The sequence below is a fragment of the Hypoxylon fragiforme genome (assembly GCF_022984875.1).
Source record: "Hypoxylon fragiforme strain CBS 206.31 chromosome Unknown GGS25scaffold_5, whole genome shotgun sequence".
In the NCBI taxonomy this organism is placed as follows: Eukaryota; Fungi; Ascomycota; class Sordariomycetes; order Xylariales; family Hypoxylaceae; genus Hypoxylon; species Hypoxylon fragiforme.
In genome coordinates this window covers 3,681,350-3,696,626 of record NW_026054760.1, presented here as the reverse complement: position 1 = coordinate 3,696,626, position 15,277 = coordinate 3,681,350, and the positions used below count along the sequence as shown (strand labels likewise).

Sequence of the window (15,277 nt, the reverse complement as noted above, 5' to 3'; positions counted from 1 at the left end):
ATTCCATGCATTCTTTGAATTATGTAATGCAGGGTCTTTCTGGGGTTGAAACTGAAATGGATATCAACCAATCAGAATTACAACTGATTTTCACTAGTGTTAGACTTGCCCCACTTCAACCAATGTACCTACTACCTACCCTAGCAGCCTGGGTATCTTAAGCTTATCAGGTGCCCCCTTAAGTCAGTATTGATAAGCTCCGTGAGACATCTCGAGCTTCAATTCCATTTACGATCTTGGCTCTTTACCAGCTGACTTACTTTTAATCTTACATATTACTTATAAATACCTTCATCTCTCACTTCCATCTTATATTATTGCCTATGAATTACTCTATTTATAATATCTTATCCTAAGTAGAATTCCTGAAAATGGCGCCGCCTACATCCTTACGCTCTGTTGTCGCATATGCGAGCAACCTCGTTTCGCAGTTCCCAATGGGACTGTCCAATTTACCGAATCCTCTCTCCGTATTCAACCCACCAGCTCCCATTAGCCATGGACACTCCGTCGTTCCCTACGAGCCTCTTTCCGGCGCACCGACATGCCCTATCGACGGACCTATAAGCTGCAATAATAATACCGCTGCCGATTCATGCTGTTTTGTCCACCCTGGTGGGCGTCTGCTGCTCACCCAATTTTGGGACGAGAAAGTTCACGTCGGTGGCAGTGAAGAAGATTGGACCGTTCACGGGTTATGGTTCGTTGAATATAAATCTGGAAATTGCGTACTTTGGACCAAAATAACTAACCTCGGCCGTGTGCTGTTACAGGCCAGACCTTTGCGATGGGTCATTTGACCAATTCTGCGGCATGGCCCCACGATTCGACAACATCAGTGCGGTGCTAGAACACTACGGTCAGGGGGATCTTCTGGCGGAGATGAACAGATATTGGATTGCGAAATAGTGCGTTCCCCATCATTTTACACAAAAACATTCAAGTGACAGTCCATTGCGAAGAGTTGAGGAAGGCTGACCACCGTATTTTAGTGGTGGGAACAATCATTTATGGGCTCACGAATATAACAAGCACGCCACATGCATCAACACCCTTGCCCCAAGCTGCTACGGCGACGATTATCAGCCAGGTATCGAGGTGGTAGACTATTTTGTCCGAGCATTCAGCTTATTCAAAATGCTCGATACCTACCGGGCCTTGATGGACGCTGGCATCGAACCGGACTACAAGAAGACGTACTCACTAGACAAGATCCAGTCCACGCTCGATGAGTTCAGCGGCGGCCGCGTAATCCTCAAGTGTACCGGCAGGCATCACAATGTCTTGCACGAAGCTTGGTATGTGTACTTCATCAAGGGCAGCTTGCAAAGCGGTAACTTTGTCCCGGCAAAGGACAGCTTCAAGGGAGATCAGGGCAATTGCGCATCTCAAGTGAGATACTTGCCTAAGAGTCATAAATGAGCGGTCATATCACTGCCATCTGTTGTTTGAATATCATTTCAGCATCATCGGTCTTGTCTGGCGTTGGGGCACTTTGGATTATACATATGGGCTTATGCTGCTAATAAGGGGTACAATCACTGCCCTTGTTGGCAAATGTTTAGGTATATTAAATTGGGAATTTTTATAAAGTGATTTACCTACAGTCGGCTTGGCTACCGAGTGCTGCTCAGTGTTTCGGGAATCAAAGTCTATCTCGGTAGCTAGTCTTACGAGTCTTGCTTGAATCTGTCTACACATGGTGTTGACTTTTAAGCCTACTAAAGACTATCGCAGAAGAGAAAAGACCGCACTAGGGGTTGCTTGTTGTTGACCTATCCTCCTGCATAGACCTTGTATAACTATGACAACCTTTCTCGGTATTAATTCAATGGCGTGGAAAGGAATAACGTTGGACTCCAAGTTAATATACCTGCATACATACCTACGTAACTCTACATAGATCCCCTTTCCCCTTGAGACGTTGTCTCAGATCAGACTGGTAATAAACAAAAGAGTATACATATTGAAAAGAGAAATCGTGTTGCTTTGCGATGTATCATTTCCATGATGCGGTTAATATGATAGATTATATGTATGTCCGCCCTTCTATCAGTATCAAACTACCTGGGCTTTGTCAACATCCAGGCCAACTAGATGAGTGAGATTACGACAAAAGAATGATCACTTAACCTCAAATACAGGAAGATGTCTTAGATGGATTCTAGGTAGCGCTGAAGTGACGAGGCTCATAACGGGCCGAGGAGTTGACTCTTCAATATTTATTTACACACCAGCAATTTAAGTCGGTACGTTATGGCTGGTAGGTAGGTGATCTTTAACTATCTGCCCAGGTATCTAGGTTACCCATCTGATATAACAAGGTTGGCTACTAGATGAGATACAGTATTCTTTGATCACCCATCCGCGTCAGTACATCCAACTTAAGCGACAGCGAACAAGAGGATACGCAAAGTCAAGATGATATATGGAAAGAATGTATATCAAACATTAGCCTAGCTGATGATAACTATGAGCCATCGATATATCGAGAGGAGCACTCCTTCCTGATATCCGAGCCTCAGGCCATGCCCAAAGAATCGCCACAAAGCGCTCTCAGGGGGTATACATCTACAACCTGGTCTGGTATACCAACGTTGCTTGCGGCCAGGGTGAATCTCAGTAGTTGGAGCACCAAGGAACTCGAAGTAGCCTATAATAGCATCATGCTTGTTGATCTACTTTCGTCTCCGCATTTTCTTGCCTCTCGCCCCGCGTTTCCTGGATGATCTCTTCCGGTGTTTGGGTTCGTACCTAATATACGCGACCCCCTTAAAAGCCGTGTCTTACGATTTTTTATATTTCTACCTAGGTACTATTACTCATTGGCTACTAGATACCTATGCATCGAAGATGGGGAAAGCTATGGGGTTGGATGCACACCCTCTTTAACCTGCCTGTTCTAGACTCCATGTCTTGACATGGTCGAACGAGAAGTGAGTGTGGGGATGACTATTCCCGAATATTGGGGAGAGTTGTCACACTGGGGGGTTAGTGGCGGGCTTCTACCTATTTGCTAGATATTCATACCTATGTGTGATTCTTTACATACATACATATCTAGGTTACTTAGTTCCATTGCAGTAGTGATATTGAAGAGGACCTACATAGGTAGGGAATCGCCTCATCTGCCCAAGTACCTAGTACCCTACCAACTTACCTTCTATGTCTTTGTCGGTACTAAGCGACTGGGCCGAAATAGCTGGTCCCTTTGGGCTCCCCCGTGCCACCCTCCTTTCACGGCAACTCATAAAAAACCTGTATCCAGGTTTGCTTTCGTAGAGACAACTTGCCTTACCACATCCTCAGTTACGGCCTGACCCCATCCCCGCGATCATCAGCAAGATCGAATGGAACCTTTTCCCGATATTGGGTGTCTGCCACTCAAGTACCTCCATGCCTATTTACCTACCTACGTAGGTGGGTATTTACATGTAGGTAAGAAAAGGGGGGTGAGGGGCACATATGTATGTAGATGCAAGTCACCCACTGACATAGCTACAGTACTAGGTATGCGGCTTTGTTAGACGTGGCTGCCTCGACTATTGAAAGAGCTGGTCTCCTATTTGAGTTAGAAGAGTGGTTGAAGAGTTTTACTTCACGAGAGGAGCCTGGCTATGGGTGAGGTCTGGGTACTCAGGAAGCTGGATTTTCAGTTTTGTTAGCTTCAAGACATATGGTAGATACTAGGTCGAATGAATATACATAGAAGCAATTGATATTCCTATTCATTGCCCATCATCAAGCCTCTTACAGGTACATGCTGTGTCTCGAATGAGATATGGTGTAAGTTGAATATATATTAATACGCGTTATAGCGCTCAGTTTGCAGGCACGAGATAGACACGAGACCTCGCGATTCTTGATTTTAACCAAATACCAAAGAGGCATATCACCTCATGAAAGAGGGGTTGAGCGTTGAAAAGGGGAAAGAGTGTCTGTACCAGCATTTCGAATGCCGGAAAAATTGGGGGAACGGGAGGGGGGAGCGCCAAGATGGACGATGATCTTCGTGACGGCCTCTCTACATTTGTAGGTTAGTTGAAATACATATATAGTATATGCTACCGAGTGAGGTATTAAGTATATGCCTACATGTACCTACCTACCTACTTAGGTAGACGTATGTAGCCCTAGCCGACTAGGGGTAGTAGCTGGGCATCTACTAGGTACAATACATAGGTTAGGTTAGGTGAATGATAAATCAGATGTTACGATATGCTAGGTATGCTAGGTATGCTAGGTATGCTAGGTATGCTAGGTAGGGAGGTAGATCATATCGTAAAGGTCAACTTTTCCTTGGGACTGGGTATGCCCATCGGAAATGAGAATGTTGTGTGTATGGCATTGGCCGATAGCTCCATGGGAATGCTGGTACTAATCGTTTCTCGGTAAATGGATCTCACAGCCGCTTAAATGCCGATAGGGCCGCTAGATTGGGATTTCGAAATTCCCCTACTTATTTCTTATGGAAAATCGAGATGGTGGTGTGTGTGTGTGGTGTGGTGTGGTGTGGTGTGGGGGTACGCGATAATTTACTGCTCTACCGTTTGCTAGTTCGGCTGGTGAAACAATCTGTAGTGTAGTCATTGGGACCAAGATCGCATTGGTTGACTGCATTCCGTCATCCCTCCCTCTCCTGCGTTCGACAACAGCGGTCCAGGCATGTCAGGAAGTCCTCTGGGTAGGGAATGAATGGCGTGCTCGATGCCCACAGACTTTGAACTGCCATGGGAAGGGAACGATCAATATTAGAGGCGTATCCGTTCTGTTGTGTATTTGGTGGAACAAAACTCTTTCGTTCCCTTCTCTGGTCTGAAAAGCTCAAGTGCTCCAGTGGGAATTCGTGGTTTTTTCGGCATAGATACTATGTTATTAGTAGCGAACACTACGCTGAAGCCTTGGCTACTAGGGCTACCTGCATGTATTGTACAATACATCTAATACCTCGGAGTGGTGGAGAATTGAGAGTATTTATTACTTAGGTAAGAGCCAAAGTAGGCTTAGTAGCCCGCTCTCCACTGGCAATGATCGACGACGCAAGTCCAAATTTGCTGCCCACTCACTGGTTACAAAATCGCTGCATGACTTTTGCTGGCTCCGCCTAGCTCCGTTCACAGTACCGCTCCTAAGCATCCTAAGCTACAACCTTAGCCAGTAACATGCCACTATTCCTTGTTAGCCGAAGTAACAGGATGGAAGTACTGTACATAATGAGTAATAACCTTGTCCAGTCACCAGGTCACATCGCTGATCCGTTCAAGATATTAGCATTGAAGGGACTGCCCCGCGTTAAACCTAATTGATATCTAGTTGGTAGATGATACTTGACTGCTTATCTAGATTCTAGATAGGTATTTTTTTGGTGTATGTACTATGGCAGTATGGTAATGAACAGCACCTTTCTTCGACAACAACATTCGGGGTGCGTTCTGAAAAGTGAAAACCTGAAACCGAGTAAGAAAGTGTGTGTGCGGGTGTATGCTATTAATACTACACGTAGTAAGCTTAACTGTTGGCTTGTCAGCTTGTCAGACTTCGGATGAAGTTATTAGTAGGAGGGGCGGAAAAGGTAGTTGGATGTCTGAACAAGCTCGTGGCGCATAGTCCCTTATGGCCTTTCAGGAGTGTCATAGATATAATAATGGATGCTACCATAATGTTGCGCTATCACATCACATATGATGGAACCTTGTTCATCAACATGCCATCCATGGTACAATACATACATATGCACACACATATGTACATACATACATACATACATACATACATACATACATACATACATACATACATACATACATGCATTTTGATAGTGCTATTGATATGGAGCGGCTTTGTGCTTGTCAACTTGTGGTAGGGGGCGTTGAGGTTCTTAAACCGTTCTTTAGGGGTCCATGGCCCGTGGCAGCTTTTGTTCGGACAACATCAGGATTAGCGCTGATGCCGCTTTTTCTGAGGCTCAGCTCAGTCCAGTTTTAGTCACGTATGTAAAACTGATAGGCAGACTGTGAGAAGGCCAAGCTCAGGCCAAACTCCAGCCAGGCTCAGGCTTAAAGCAGCATGGCTCAGGTCCCGTTGTATTGTACAATACAATACTTCCATGGACACTAGGACCAGGCCTGGTAGGCTCTAGTTACTGTGTAGATGTCGATAATAGCGGCACGCGTAAATACTGTAGTATGCATTTTTACGCAAAATTCATCGCAAAAGTCTCCATATTGTGGGGTTCTGCTGAAGTTTTTAGCAGATGGAAGAAGAGGAGGCAAAGGGAAAAAATTAGCACACTAGAGCCGAAAAAGCTGAAAACAGCCCTAGGTTAACGGGCTTATCCATACTATATGTAATGACTTTCAAGGTTGTTTCTGCCATGTGATCTAGAGCACTGGGCGGATGTTTCATAAAGCTCTTACTGAACGTCTTTGCGTCTCCATGATTATCTCGGTCGGATCGCCGAACACTACACGCCACCCCGCGATTTATATCGAGTTAGGACATAACGTTGTCGGAGATGAAATTTTAAACGTATTTTGGACTTGGGCACGACTGCAGTGATCCTGATGATTGGACCTTCTATACCTATCTAGCTTGCTAGTGTAGGCTGTCCTTTAGGTACCTAGGTAGGTATGTATTCAATGCAAAGACATGCTGAGCAGCTGACATGTAAGCACTCCAGTAGGTAACCTGCCTGTTCAAGCCAGTGCCGGTTTGGTGCTTGACATCAATGCCAAGTAAGCCGGGGAACAGCCGCCAAGTTCCCAAGAGATCTTCGATGGAGCGGAATCCCAAATTCCCAATTCTTACTTGTTGATGGATGGTATTCGTTGCTATCTTTATCGACAGCCGCGCGTCAGTAGGCAACTAGGATCTCAGCAGCTGCAATGCTGACAGCAAGATCATGCCGACATGACCTACATAGTATTGATATTCATGGCAGCATGGACGCCCTTTCAAAGTGATGTACGTGTTCGTGTTTGGAGGCTAAGGGAAAAAGTATTCCGGAACAAAAACAGCGACGAGCAAACCTTGAGATACATATTCTCAATTATGTATACCTAATACCTATTATGTACATACCTAATAGTGTACTATACGAGATATGTATCCATTCCAGTTAACTAAATCCATTAAACTAGCAGAAACTCCATCAATTAATTCAATTACATATGTAGCTAGTTGGTAAGTACCGAAGCGCACCTACCGTAATTTATTAAATTTGGGCTTTTATGATGTGCTATAGTAGTACAAAAAGCGATATTCCCAGCCACTGAAAAGACTAGTACGGCAACAGATACCCTAAAAGAGTTAGTCATTCCTACTATGTTCGCCCTGCAACACAAACATGCACCTTACACCGGGGTAGGTACAGGTACACTACAATCCTTTTTTAACATGCATCCATGGATGCTGTTGCGGGTAGGTAAGTGCCCTGCTGGAGGCTTCCCGTCATCTATAAATGTAGCAGACCAGAGCCTTGTGAATGACATACATACATACATTAGGTAGTACACACTACTACTATGTAGGTACATAACTAGTTCGGTATGTATTTTCTAAGGTTTGATGTATAACTACATACTACCTAATACTAGGTAGGTAGTATACTACGGCGTACATAAGTAGGTACTACATAAGTAACATAACTACTAGGTATGTATCTTTCCATTCGCACTTTACCACATGTGCATGTTAGCCCTGGGAGATCCTTGTTTGACATACCTAGGTACAAAGCCCACTTTCCCAATGTTAGTCGTTTGCTGGTTGTACGCCAATAGAATTATGTATACAATCATTGTACCATGTACTCCATGTACCAGAGCTAAATGCTTTCGTTCGCCTGCAAACCCAGGGTGCCTGCCGTCGTACTGCCTTTTTTGTTCCTTTTCTCCCACCAAGCATTTCCCACTTTGATCAATTCAATCCCACGATCTTCCACATCTTACTATCGAGTCCCGCGTTTTCGATAAATCTTCACATCCCACAAAGTGTCACTCGATTTATTTTATATACACTACTCTACTTAGTAGTACCCTGCCAATTTAACAGCGTTGTCAGATAAATGTCAATTATTTATTAGACTTTGGTTGTTGGAAAAGCACCTGCAGCGCATGACGGCTGTATTCTTCCAGAAAAAACCTTCCCTTCCTTTTCCCTCGCCTCACCACGCCTCGCCCTGTTCGGAATAGCTTCGACTTCCTATGAATCCTACTTCGGATCGACTTGTTAAGTCCAGACTCGACTCTTCCCTGGTTTGTCGTCCGGTGAGTCTGCGTGAAGTCTCGGAGGAGAGAGATACAGGTATCGTCGTCGCCTTCGGTTGACTGGCTGGCTCGGAACAAGCTTCTGGGTCGAGTCAGCAATACGCAAGCGTATGCCTCGCGCTTCAGCATCGGCAAAGCGACAGCACGGTCTTTCCAACCCTCGCGATACTAGACATGAAAACGGTTTAGTAGGACCCGGGAAGCGCGTCTCTAAGCAGAAAAGCCAGGTCCACCTGAACGGAAATGCGAAGCAGCCCATCGACGATGCAGCCACGCCCCCGATTCCCTCGACACCGCCTCCTTACGCAAACGGATACTCCAAGCAACCGACTGAGATGCCTGCCGACAATAGGGTCACGGAGTCTTTGAGAAGAGGCTCTCTTGGCGGCTTCTCCGAATCTTCGTCATCTGAGTCTTACCAATCTCATGTCGGACAAACCCATCTCGAGGAGAACCACCGTCGTATCGATGTAAATGCTACCAAGAACTCCAATGTCCACCGTGATCCTGGTCCTTTTGGTGTCGACTTCGCTCTTACTGTCCTCCGGTCCTGCCCCCTGCAAGATACTATTGCCATTCTCATCATCTTAATGCAGATCCCCCCTCTTGCTTTGTCCGGCATATATGTGCTTTTCACCTTGCTTACCTTCGTGACGAGCAATGGCCTGACCTTTAGCGATGTATTCGAATGGAATCTAGGTGCCCCTTCTTTGGCGACTGTCGTATGTGTTGATGGTATCGTGCTTTTAATATGGCTATTCCTATGGGGTCCGATTCAACACGTCATTCTAGATCTAGCACAGATGGTCATTGCCTTAGGCCTGGGTGGTGGCTCGAGTTCAAGAGATGGAGGCTCCATGAAGAACACACTCATCTGTCTCAGCATGATCCTATTGTCTCACGTTCTGCGTCACACAACGATGAAGTATTCTCCCCTGGGATATCTCTTGGGCTCGAGCCGCTTCATGGCTCCTGATCTTGACGACCCCCTTGAGTCTTTAGAGTCCATACGTGGCTATGACAAAGTACAGACGGGATGGTTCGGTTGGGTCAAGAGCATATTGGCCATCCACATTTTGACGCAGGGTCTCGTTAAATACATTCGAGATTGGTACTTAAGACGCGAGAGACGCGACATCCTAGCTCAGAACGCCGCCGATCCCGAGGCAGGAAAATCTTTTGCTGCAGAAAATGACGGAGGATTTTCTACTCCAGATAGCGATACCGCGTCTCTTCAAAGTACGACAGCATTAACTACAAAAAAGAAAAGAAAACAAAGCGCACAGATTCGGAATCGGCAGCCACTTTGGGCAGCCTTAGCGAGTACCAAAATTGTCGTTGTAAAAGAATATGAACTTACTCATGCCGCAGCGGAGTCCGCAGGTTCGAATGCTACCGACATTCATAACCTGGGGAATGCCCCTTTCAACACACAGCCTGAACAAATTTGGATATCCTACGTTGGATGCGACGAGGTATGCTTCAATACAAGCCATTTCCCCGCTACATCCGAGCCGAACGCTTCGCAAGGTAGTTCGAGAATGGAAGTTTGCAAACCGTTCTACGTTAGGGTGAATAACGCAGTCTGGCAACCCACTCGGATGGTTCCGGTGCATGATGCCGAGGAGGATGGTTGCCAGGGAATTCGATGGAGTGGGGATATTTATGGGTTGACTCCTATGTCAAACTACGAATGCCAATTCGTCAGCACCACAACACATGAGGTTTTGTTCTCGACTAGTGTTAGGACCACCCAAGCCAAGTCGGCAGATGTGGATGCTAGTACCAACAAGCCTACCGGTCAACGATCTCTTCGACTTGATTCGCCCATCACAACCCTCAGGACTTCCATCGCTGCCGCTGAAAGCAAATTGGCTGAAGAGAAGGCTCGCCAGAAAGCGTTGCGAAAGGAGTTCCACCGCAAGGCAAATGCCTTGAAGAAGGAGAATGAAAAGCTTTCTGTAGCAGTTCTGTCAGCCGGCACGGGTGACGATAAGCTACGCCAAAAAATCCAGCAGAATACTACCCAGCAGAAGCAGGCCGAGCAGGCGGTGATGAACGTGGAAGCAGAATTGAAGGGGCTTGAGTCAATTCCTGAATCTTTGAGATCTGCCTGGAAATCTAAGCAGTCTACGTGGACCAAGGAGAAGGCCAAGTACGACAGCGCCGTTGCTGCGTTTAAGGGGTTCAAAGCGTCTGTCGATCGTGGAATCAAAGCTCTTGAGGAAGAGAAGACTAGCCTTCAAGGAAAACGCAACAAGATTAGCAATCGCATAGCCAAAGTCGACGGTGAGCATGCACGGATAGCTGACGCCAATGCTCGCGGCCTTGATGAAGCAGAACGCCGTCGGCAAGCTCGGGAGACGTACGAAAACGATATTGCAAAAGTCGAGCGTGATCTTATCGCCAAGATCAACGAAGTAGACACCGCCATTTACAACAAGGAACAGGATAACATGGCACTGAAAGCGCAGCTTGATTCGTTTCACACGCAACAACAGGCAGCTTATGCTTACGCCGCCACCTACGAATTTCCCGATGCTACCGTACCATATTCATCTCCAGGCCCAGTTCCATCAACACAAGCGACTGCAAATAATGCGACCCCGTATGATGCTACCGCTTCCTGGAACAACAGTTTGTATAATTCCTCACTTTGGGGTCACTCAGCACTTGCGCCAGGATTCATGTCGCAGGGAGCTGCCACATCGAATAATGTTCAGCAGCCTCGTACTAAGGCTAGAGGTCGTTCATCCTCGATGCTTAGTGATGTGTCTGGATTTACGCAAGTCAGCACGCCGGAAGATGAAGGAAACAGTACATTTCCAGCCATTTCACACGGCCAAAATAACTCTGGGTATTCAAGCGTTCCTCCTGGTTTTGAGTTTCCGACGCCAACTGGACCTCGAAGCGATGCTGACGGCGAGGCTGTGAGCCTTGGTAGTGGTAGTGGTAGTCTCAGTGGGGGCAGCTTTGGAACTGGTAGCGACGGGGATCCAATGAGCCCTCCACCGTAACCCATCAATTCGTCCAATGGTTTACGCTCGCCAAGCTGAGGTGTGGAGGCTGAAGGCTATCTTGATACGTACCTAGGTTTTCCGCAACGGGGATGTCCATCTTATCTGTTCAGGCTGAGTAGATTGGAATAGGCAATGAGAAAGTTTGTTCTTTTATACCGCATCTCTTGAGATCTTGCAAGCTATTTATTACTTTATTTATGTATGTGATGTGACTAGTTATGTACATAGGTAAGCTCCTGGAAGTGATACTGATGTAAGTTATCATACGTACCAATCTATAGACTATGGTGATTACTTATGACCTCCCCATCCCCTTATTGCTATGTAGGTAAGTGGGGTATTGAATATTGTTCTTATAGTATTATGTAAGTACCGTGCAAGTATCTACTTGGTAGGTACATATGTAGTCAAAAAAGAGACGTAGTTAAAAGGGGTAGCCGATCAAAGGATGGATGCCGGACGGATTTCAAATTGAAAGCCGCTCACGTGAACCCACTGCAGTAAGCAAAGCACAGGCCTCAGTGCTAAAGTGACTGGAGTCACTGGACCAGCTGAGCCCCTGAAAAAAAAGAGTACTTGGTACAAAGTACCAATCGATATCTCGGCGGGATTCATACATATTGAGCCAATCCCGCACTTATTCGTATCTGGCAATTCAGATCCTAGACTCTTTCGAATCTGATTACTGCGTTTCTCTTCTCCTATCGTGTTTATGTAAACATTGTTATTTGCCAGATCGCTTCAATCCCGTGGTCGGGAATTGTGGGTTTCGTCTATTCCGGACCGTCCGCTTCGTCGTATCTTTTTTGCATTGAGAAACCGACCCAAGCTTGCTTGATTCCTGCCTGCCTGCCACCCAAGTTTTCTTTGGTTATATCCGCTAACTAACCTAGGTACCTACCTACTTTTGCCTTTGTAGCTGGATGGACCTAGCTGGTGGTGGTCTAGCCCGGGTCACGGGCACGGGGCCCATGTCCCCCCCTCGTAAATCGGCACCGTACGGCCAAGCCTGCACGAACTGCTCCAAGGCCAAGTGCAAGTGCATCAGTCGCGGGGGCCCTAGCGCCGTCTGTGAGCGCTGCCACCGCTTGGGCAAGGAGTGCGTCCCCTTTGCCGGCGTGCGCAAGCGTGCGGCCAGACGGCCTGCTGCGGAGAGGACGGCGCATCTGGAGGAGAAGCTCGATGACTTAGTCTCGATACTCCGGGCCCAGGCCGCTGGGAATCCGACGGCGGCGGCAGCAGCAGCACCGGGAATGCTTGGAGCTGCTGCCGCCAGTGCGGACCTCACGCCGCCCGCTAGCGTTGTCGTTGACCCGAATCCCGTCTCGGCCGCTGTGTCGACCGGCCACCACAAGCCGGGTTCCGATGGTCGCGGTCGCACAATGCCTCTCACAACCATGACGCCCGTGGTGGACCGTCCCATGCTGTGTGATGGATATCCGATAAACTCTTCGTATCCTACTCCTCCATCCGTAGCTTCGTCTTCGGACCCTGGTCTTTCCCCGGCAGAGGCCGAGGAAGCGCTCCGTCTGTTTCGGGACCACTTTCTTCAGTACTTCCCATTTGTGTATATTTCTCAGAATACCACGTTAGTAACTATCGTGCCCTCCCCCCCTCTTTTATTTTAAGGCCTATCTTGATAGATACCTACGTTTGTGCTCCACTCGAACCTTTCCTCTAAGTTTGTTTCTCCTTTTAGCATGTAACCCACTAACAACCACCTATAGAGCTGATGAACTACAAAAGACGAAACCTTTCCTGTGGCTGAATATAGTGACCCTCTGCTGCAAGTCACAGTCGCGGAAGGGGGTGCTCAGCCAAAGGGTCAGAGAGATCGTCGCACAGAGGATGCTGATTGATCTGGATCGGAACGTGGATCTGTTACTTGGACTCCTCACTTTTCTCGGTTGGTATGTAACTTCCAGTCTCCTAGACAATTCAGATCATGAGGGTATGGTATAGGAACATTCTCATCCAGTAGACCCCTTTTTCTCCTATTATCCTTTTTTTGTCTTTGCGGATTGTTCCTACCCCCCTTTCGCAACCTCGTCTAACATTTTTCTTTTTGCTTTCAGGGGCATGCACTATTTCAACGGCAAACCGTATATCGTGGCCTTGGTCAACCTGGCCGTCACCATCGTCACGGATCTTCGCCTGGACAAACGACCGCAAGATAACTTCTTCAGGGAGCTGCACTGCTTCAAGCCTACTTATCCCTACCCCAAGACAGCGCTCCCCGCGACTCGCTCGAACGAGGAAAGGAGAGCTGTGCTGGGGTGTTTTATTATTTGTTCTAGGTACGTACTTACCCCCGGATTTCGTTACTATACGGAGACTGCAATATCCAAGTCTATAATTAAATACTTATTTGTTCCCTCCTTGTCCTACAGCATATCCAGCTTCCTAAGAACGCAAACGATGCGGTGGAGCGCCCACATGGAGGACTGCCTCCAGAAGCTTGCGGCGAACCCAGAATGCCAGAACGACGAGTTGCTGGTGACGATCGTCAAGACGTACAAGATCCAGGAAGACATCGCCTACGTGACGTGGCGGTCGGTCGACTTCCCGGGCACGATTAAGCCGCCCCCCATGATCTACGCCAAGGCGCTGCGTGCGTCGCTGGAGACGGTCAGGAATAGTGTTCCGCCCTCGCTTGCGAATTCTAGTATGCTTATTCTATTGCTTTTTCTGTCCATCGCCTCCTCACCCCTTAAGTTGAAAGCCCTTCGCATGTTGTATCGCCGTATACGCTAACGGAACATCTCAACTGAAGAAATCCTCCTCGGCCACCTCTACGCCACCGAGCTCGCCATCGCCGACATGTCCCTCTGGCACGTGAACCCCTGGCTGACCACGCACCCCCTCAAGCCCAGCCCCGCCGACCGTTGCAGCAGCAGCACCACCACGACCACCAACGGCGCCATCGACTTCGGCAAGCTGGAAGCGTACTACGCTTCTTTACAGGCGAGCAAGGCAGGCTTAGACAACTTCCTGTCGTTCCCCAGCCTCGAGTACGCGTACATCTCGTTCTCGCCGATGCTGCATCTCGGCCGCGCGACGCAGACGCTGTATAGGCTGCTCATGGTCGACGACCCGGACTGGGATCGGAACATTGTCCGCGGCAGCGTGGATCTCATGGCGGCGGTCGAGAGGGTCGCGGATAAGTTCGCGCAGGTGCCGCGGCTGTTTGGGCTGGAGCCGAGTGGCGGTGGCGGTAACGGTGGCGGGGGCGAGGCGGAGGAGTCGGATAGCACGGACTACTACACGCGAGCGGCCAACGCGCTCCGCGGCACGATTCCCCTGTGGAACGCCGCCGTGGAGCAGGTGGAGAACGGCGGGGTGGCGGCGGAAGGGGAAGGCGAGGCGGGGCCCGAGCCACCGGTCTTCGACCCGAGTCAGCATCACTTGCAGACGCCGGGGATCGAGTTTACGTCGATGGAGTGGGTCGATGACCATTGGTTGACGGATATGCTGCGGTCGTGGGAGGGGGAGTATACTTAGAGGTGCCTACCTGCCTGCCTACCTACCTAGGTATCTTAGGCAGTGGTAATGTTCTGATCTCATGGTGGATTTGCTTTTACGATGTACTACTAACTATTAGACAATTAGATAGAGCTGAAATACCCCACTGCTTTGGTTTCTTGGGAATAAGGGCGGTGCGTGAGGATACGGGTTAGATCTCGTTTTTTTACCTAGATATACATGCTTATTCATACTTCATACTTCACATAATATTGGTGTGCTTTTTGTGTCATTGTCATAGGATTAGGGGTAGAAGAAAGCGTGAATGAGTGCATGAGTCCTAGGTAGGTATGGAATATAGTTATCCTAGGTATATATAGTACCTTTATCCCCGAGTATACCTACCTAGGTATCCAGACTGTGAAACTAAAACAGCTGAATGGTCGCTTCATTTCTCTCCGTTTACGGATTTCGGAGAATTATCAACCTAGAGATAGTATACTACCTATTATGTATGCAGACAGGTAGAAT

General features: G+C 47.8%; 3 protein-coding genes across 3 annotated transcripts; all 3 read left to right on the top strand.

Moving 5' to 3' along the window:
* Positions 1–205: 205 nt before the first annotated feature.
* On the top strand, positions 206–1,940 carry GGS25DRAFT_492922 (ribonuclease T2; the record flags this gene model as incomplete). Its single annotated transcript, XM_049261221.1, has 3 exons — positions 206–700; positions 774–908; positions 993–1,940. Coding segments are annotated over exons 1-3 (890 nt in total), but the record flags the coding sequence as incomplete, so codon positions are not given.
* Positions 1,941–7,882: 5,942 nt separating this feature from the next.
* Positions 7,883–11,568, top strand: GGS25DRAFT_492910 (uncharacterized protein). The gene has a single exon (XM_049261220.1). The coding sequence runs from the start codon at positions 8,375–8,377 to the stop codon at positions 11,279–11,281; it is 2,907 nt and encodes a 968-aa protein (XP_049117223.1). The 5' UTR covers positions 7,883–8,374; the 3' UTR covers positions 11,282–11,568.
* A 139-nt stretch (positions 11,569–11,707) lies between these two features.
* Positions 11,708–15,070, top strand: GGS25DRAFT_492907 (uncharacterized protein). The gene is made up of 5 exons (XM_049261219.1): positions 11,708–12,872; positions 13,012–13,194; positions 13,360–13,581; positions 13,675–13,949; positions 14,058–15,070. Exons 1-5 carry the CDS (start codon positions 12,208–12,210, stop codon positions 14,783–14,785), a joined length of 2,073 nt encoding a protein of 690 aa, XP_049117222.1. The 5' UTR covers positions 11,708–12,207; the 3' UTR covers positions 14,786–15,070.
* The last annotated feature ends 207 nt before the right edge of the window (positions 15,071–15,277 follow it).

Coding starts and splice junctions, on each gene's coding strand:
- GGS25DRAFT_492907 (XM_049261219.1), top strand. CDS start 12,208: ATGGACCTAGCTGGTGGTGGTCTAGCCCGGGTCACGGGCACGGGGCCC. Junction 12,873..13,011: donor TATATTTCTCAGAATACCAC/GTTAGTAACTAT, acceptor AACCACCTATAG/AGCTGATGAACTACAAAAGA. Junction 13,950..14,057: donor GCCCTCGCTTGCGAATTCTA/GTATGCTTATTC, acceptor TCTCAACTGAAG/AAATCCTCCTCGGCCACCTC.
- GGS25DRAFT_492910 (XM_049261220.1), top strand. CDS start 8,375: ATGCCTCGCGCTTCAGCATCGGCAAAGCGACAGCACGGTCTTTCCAAC.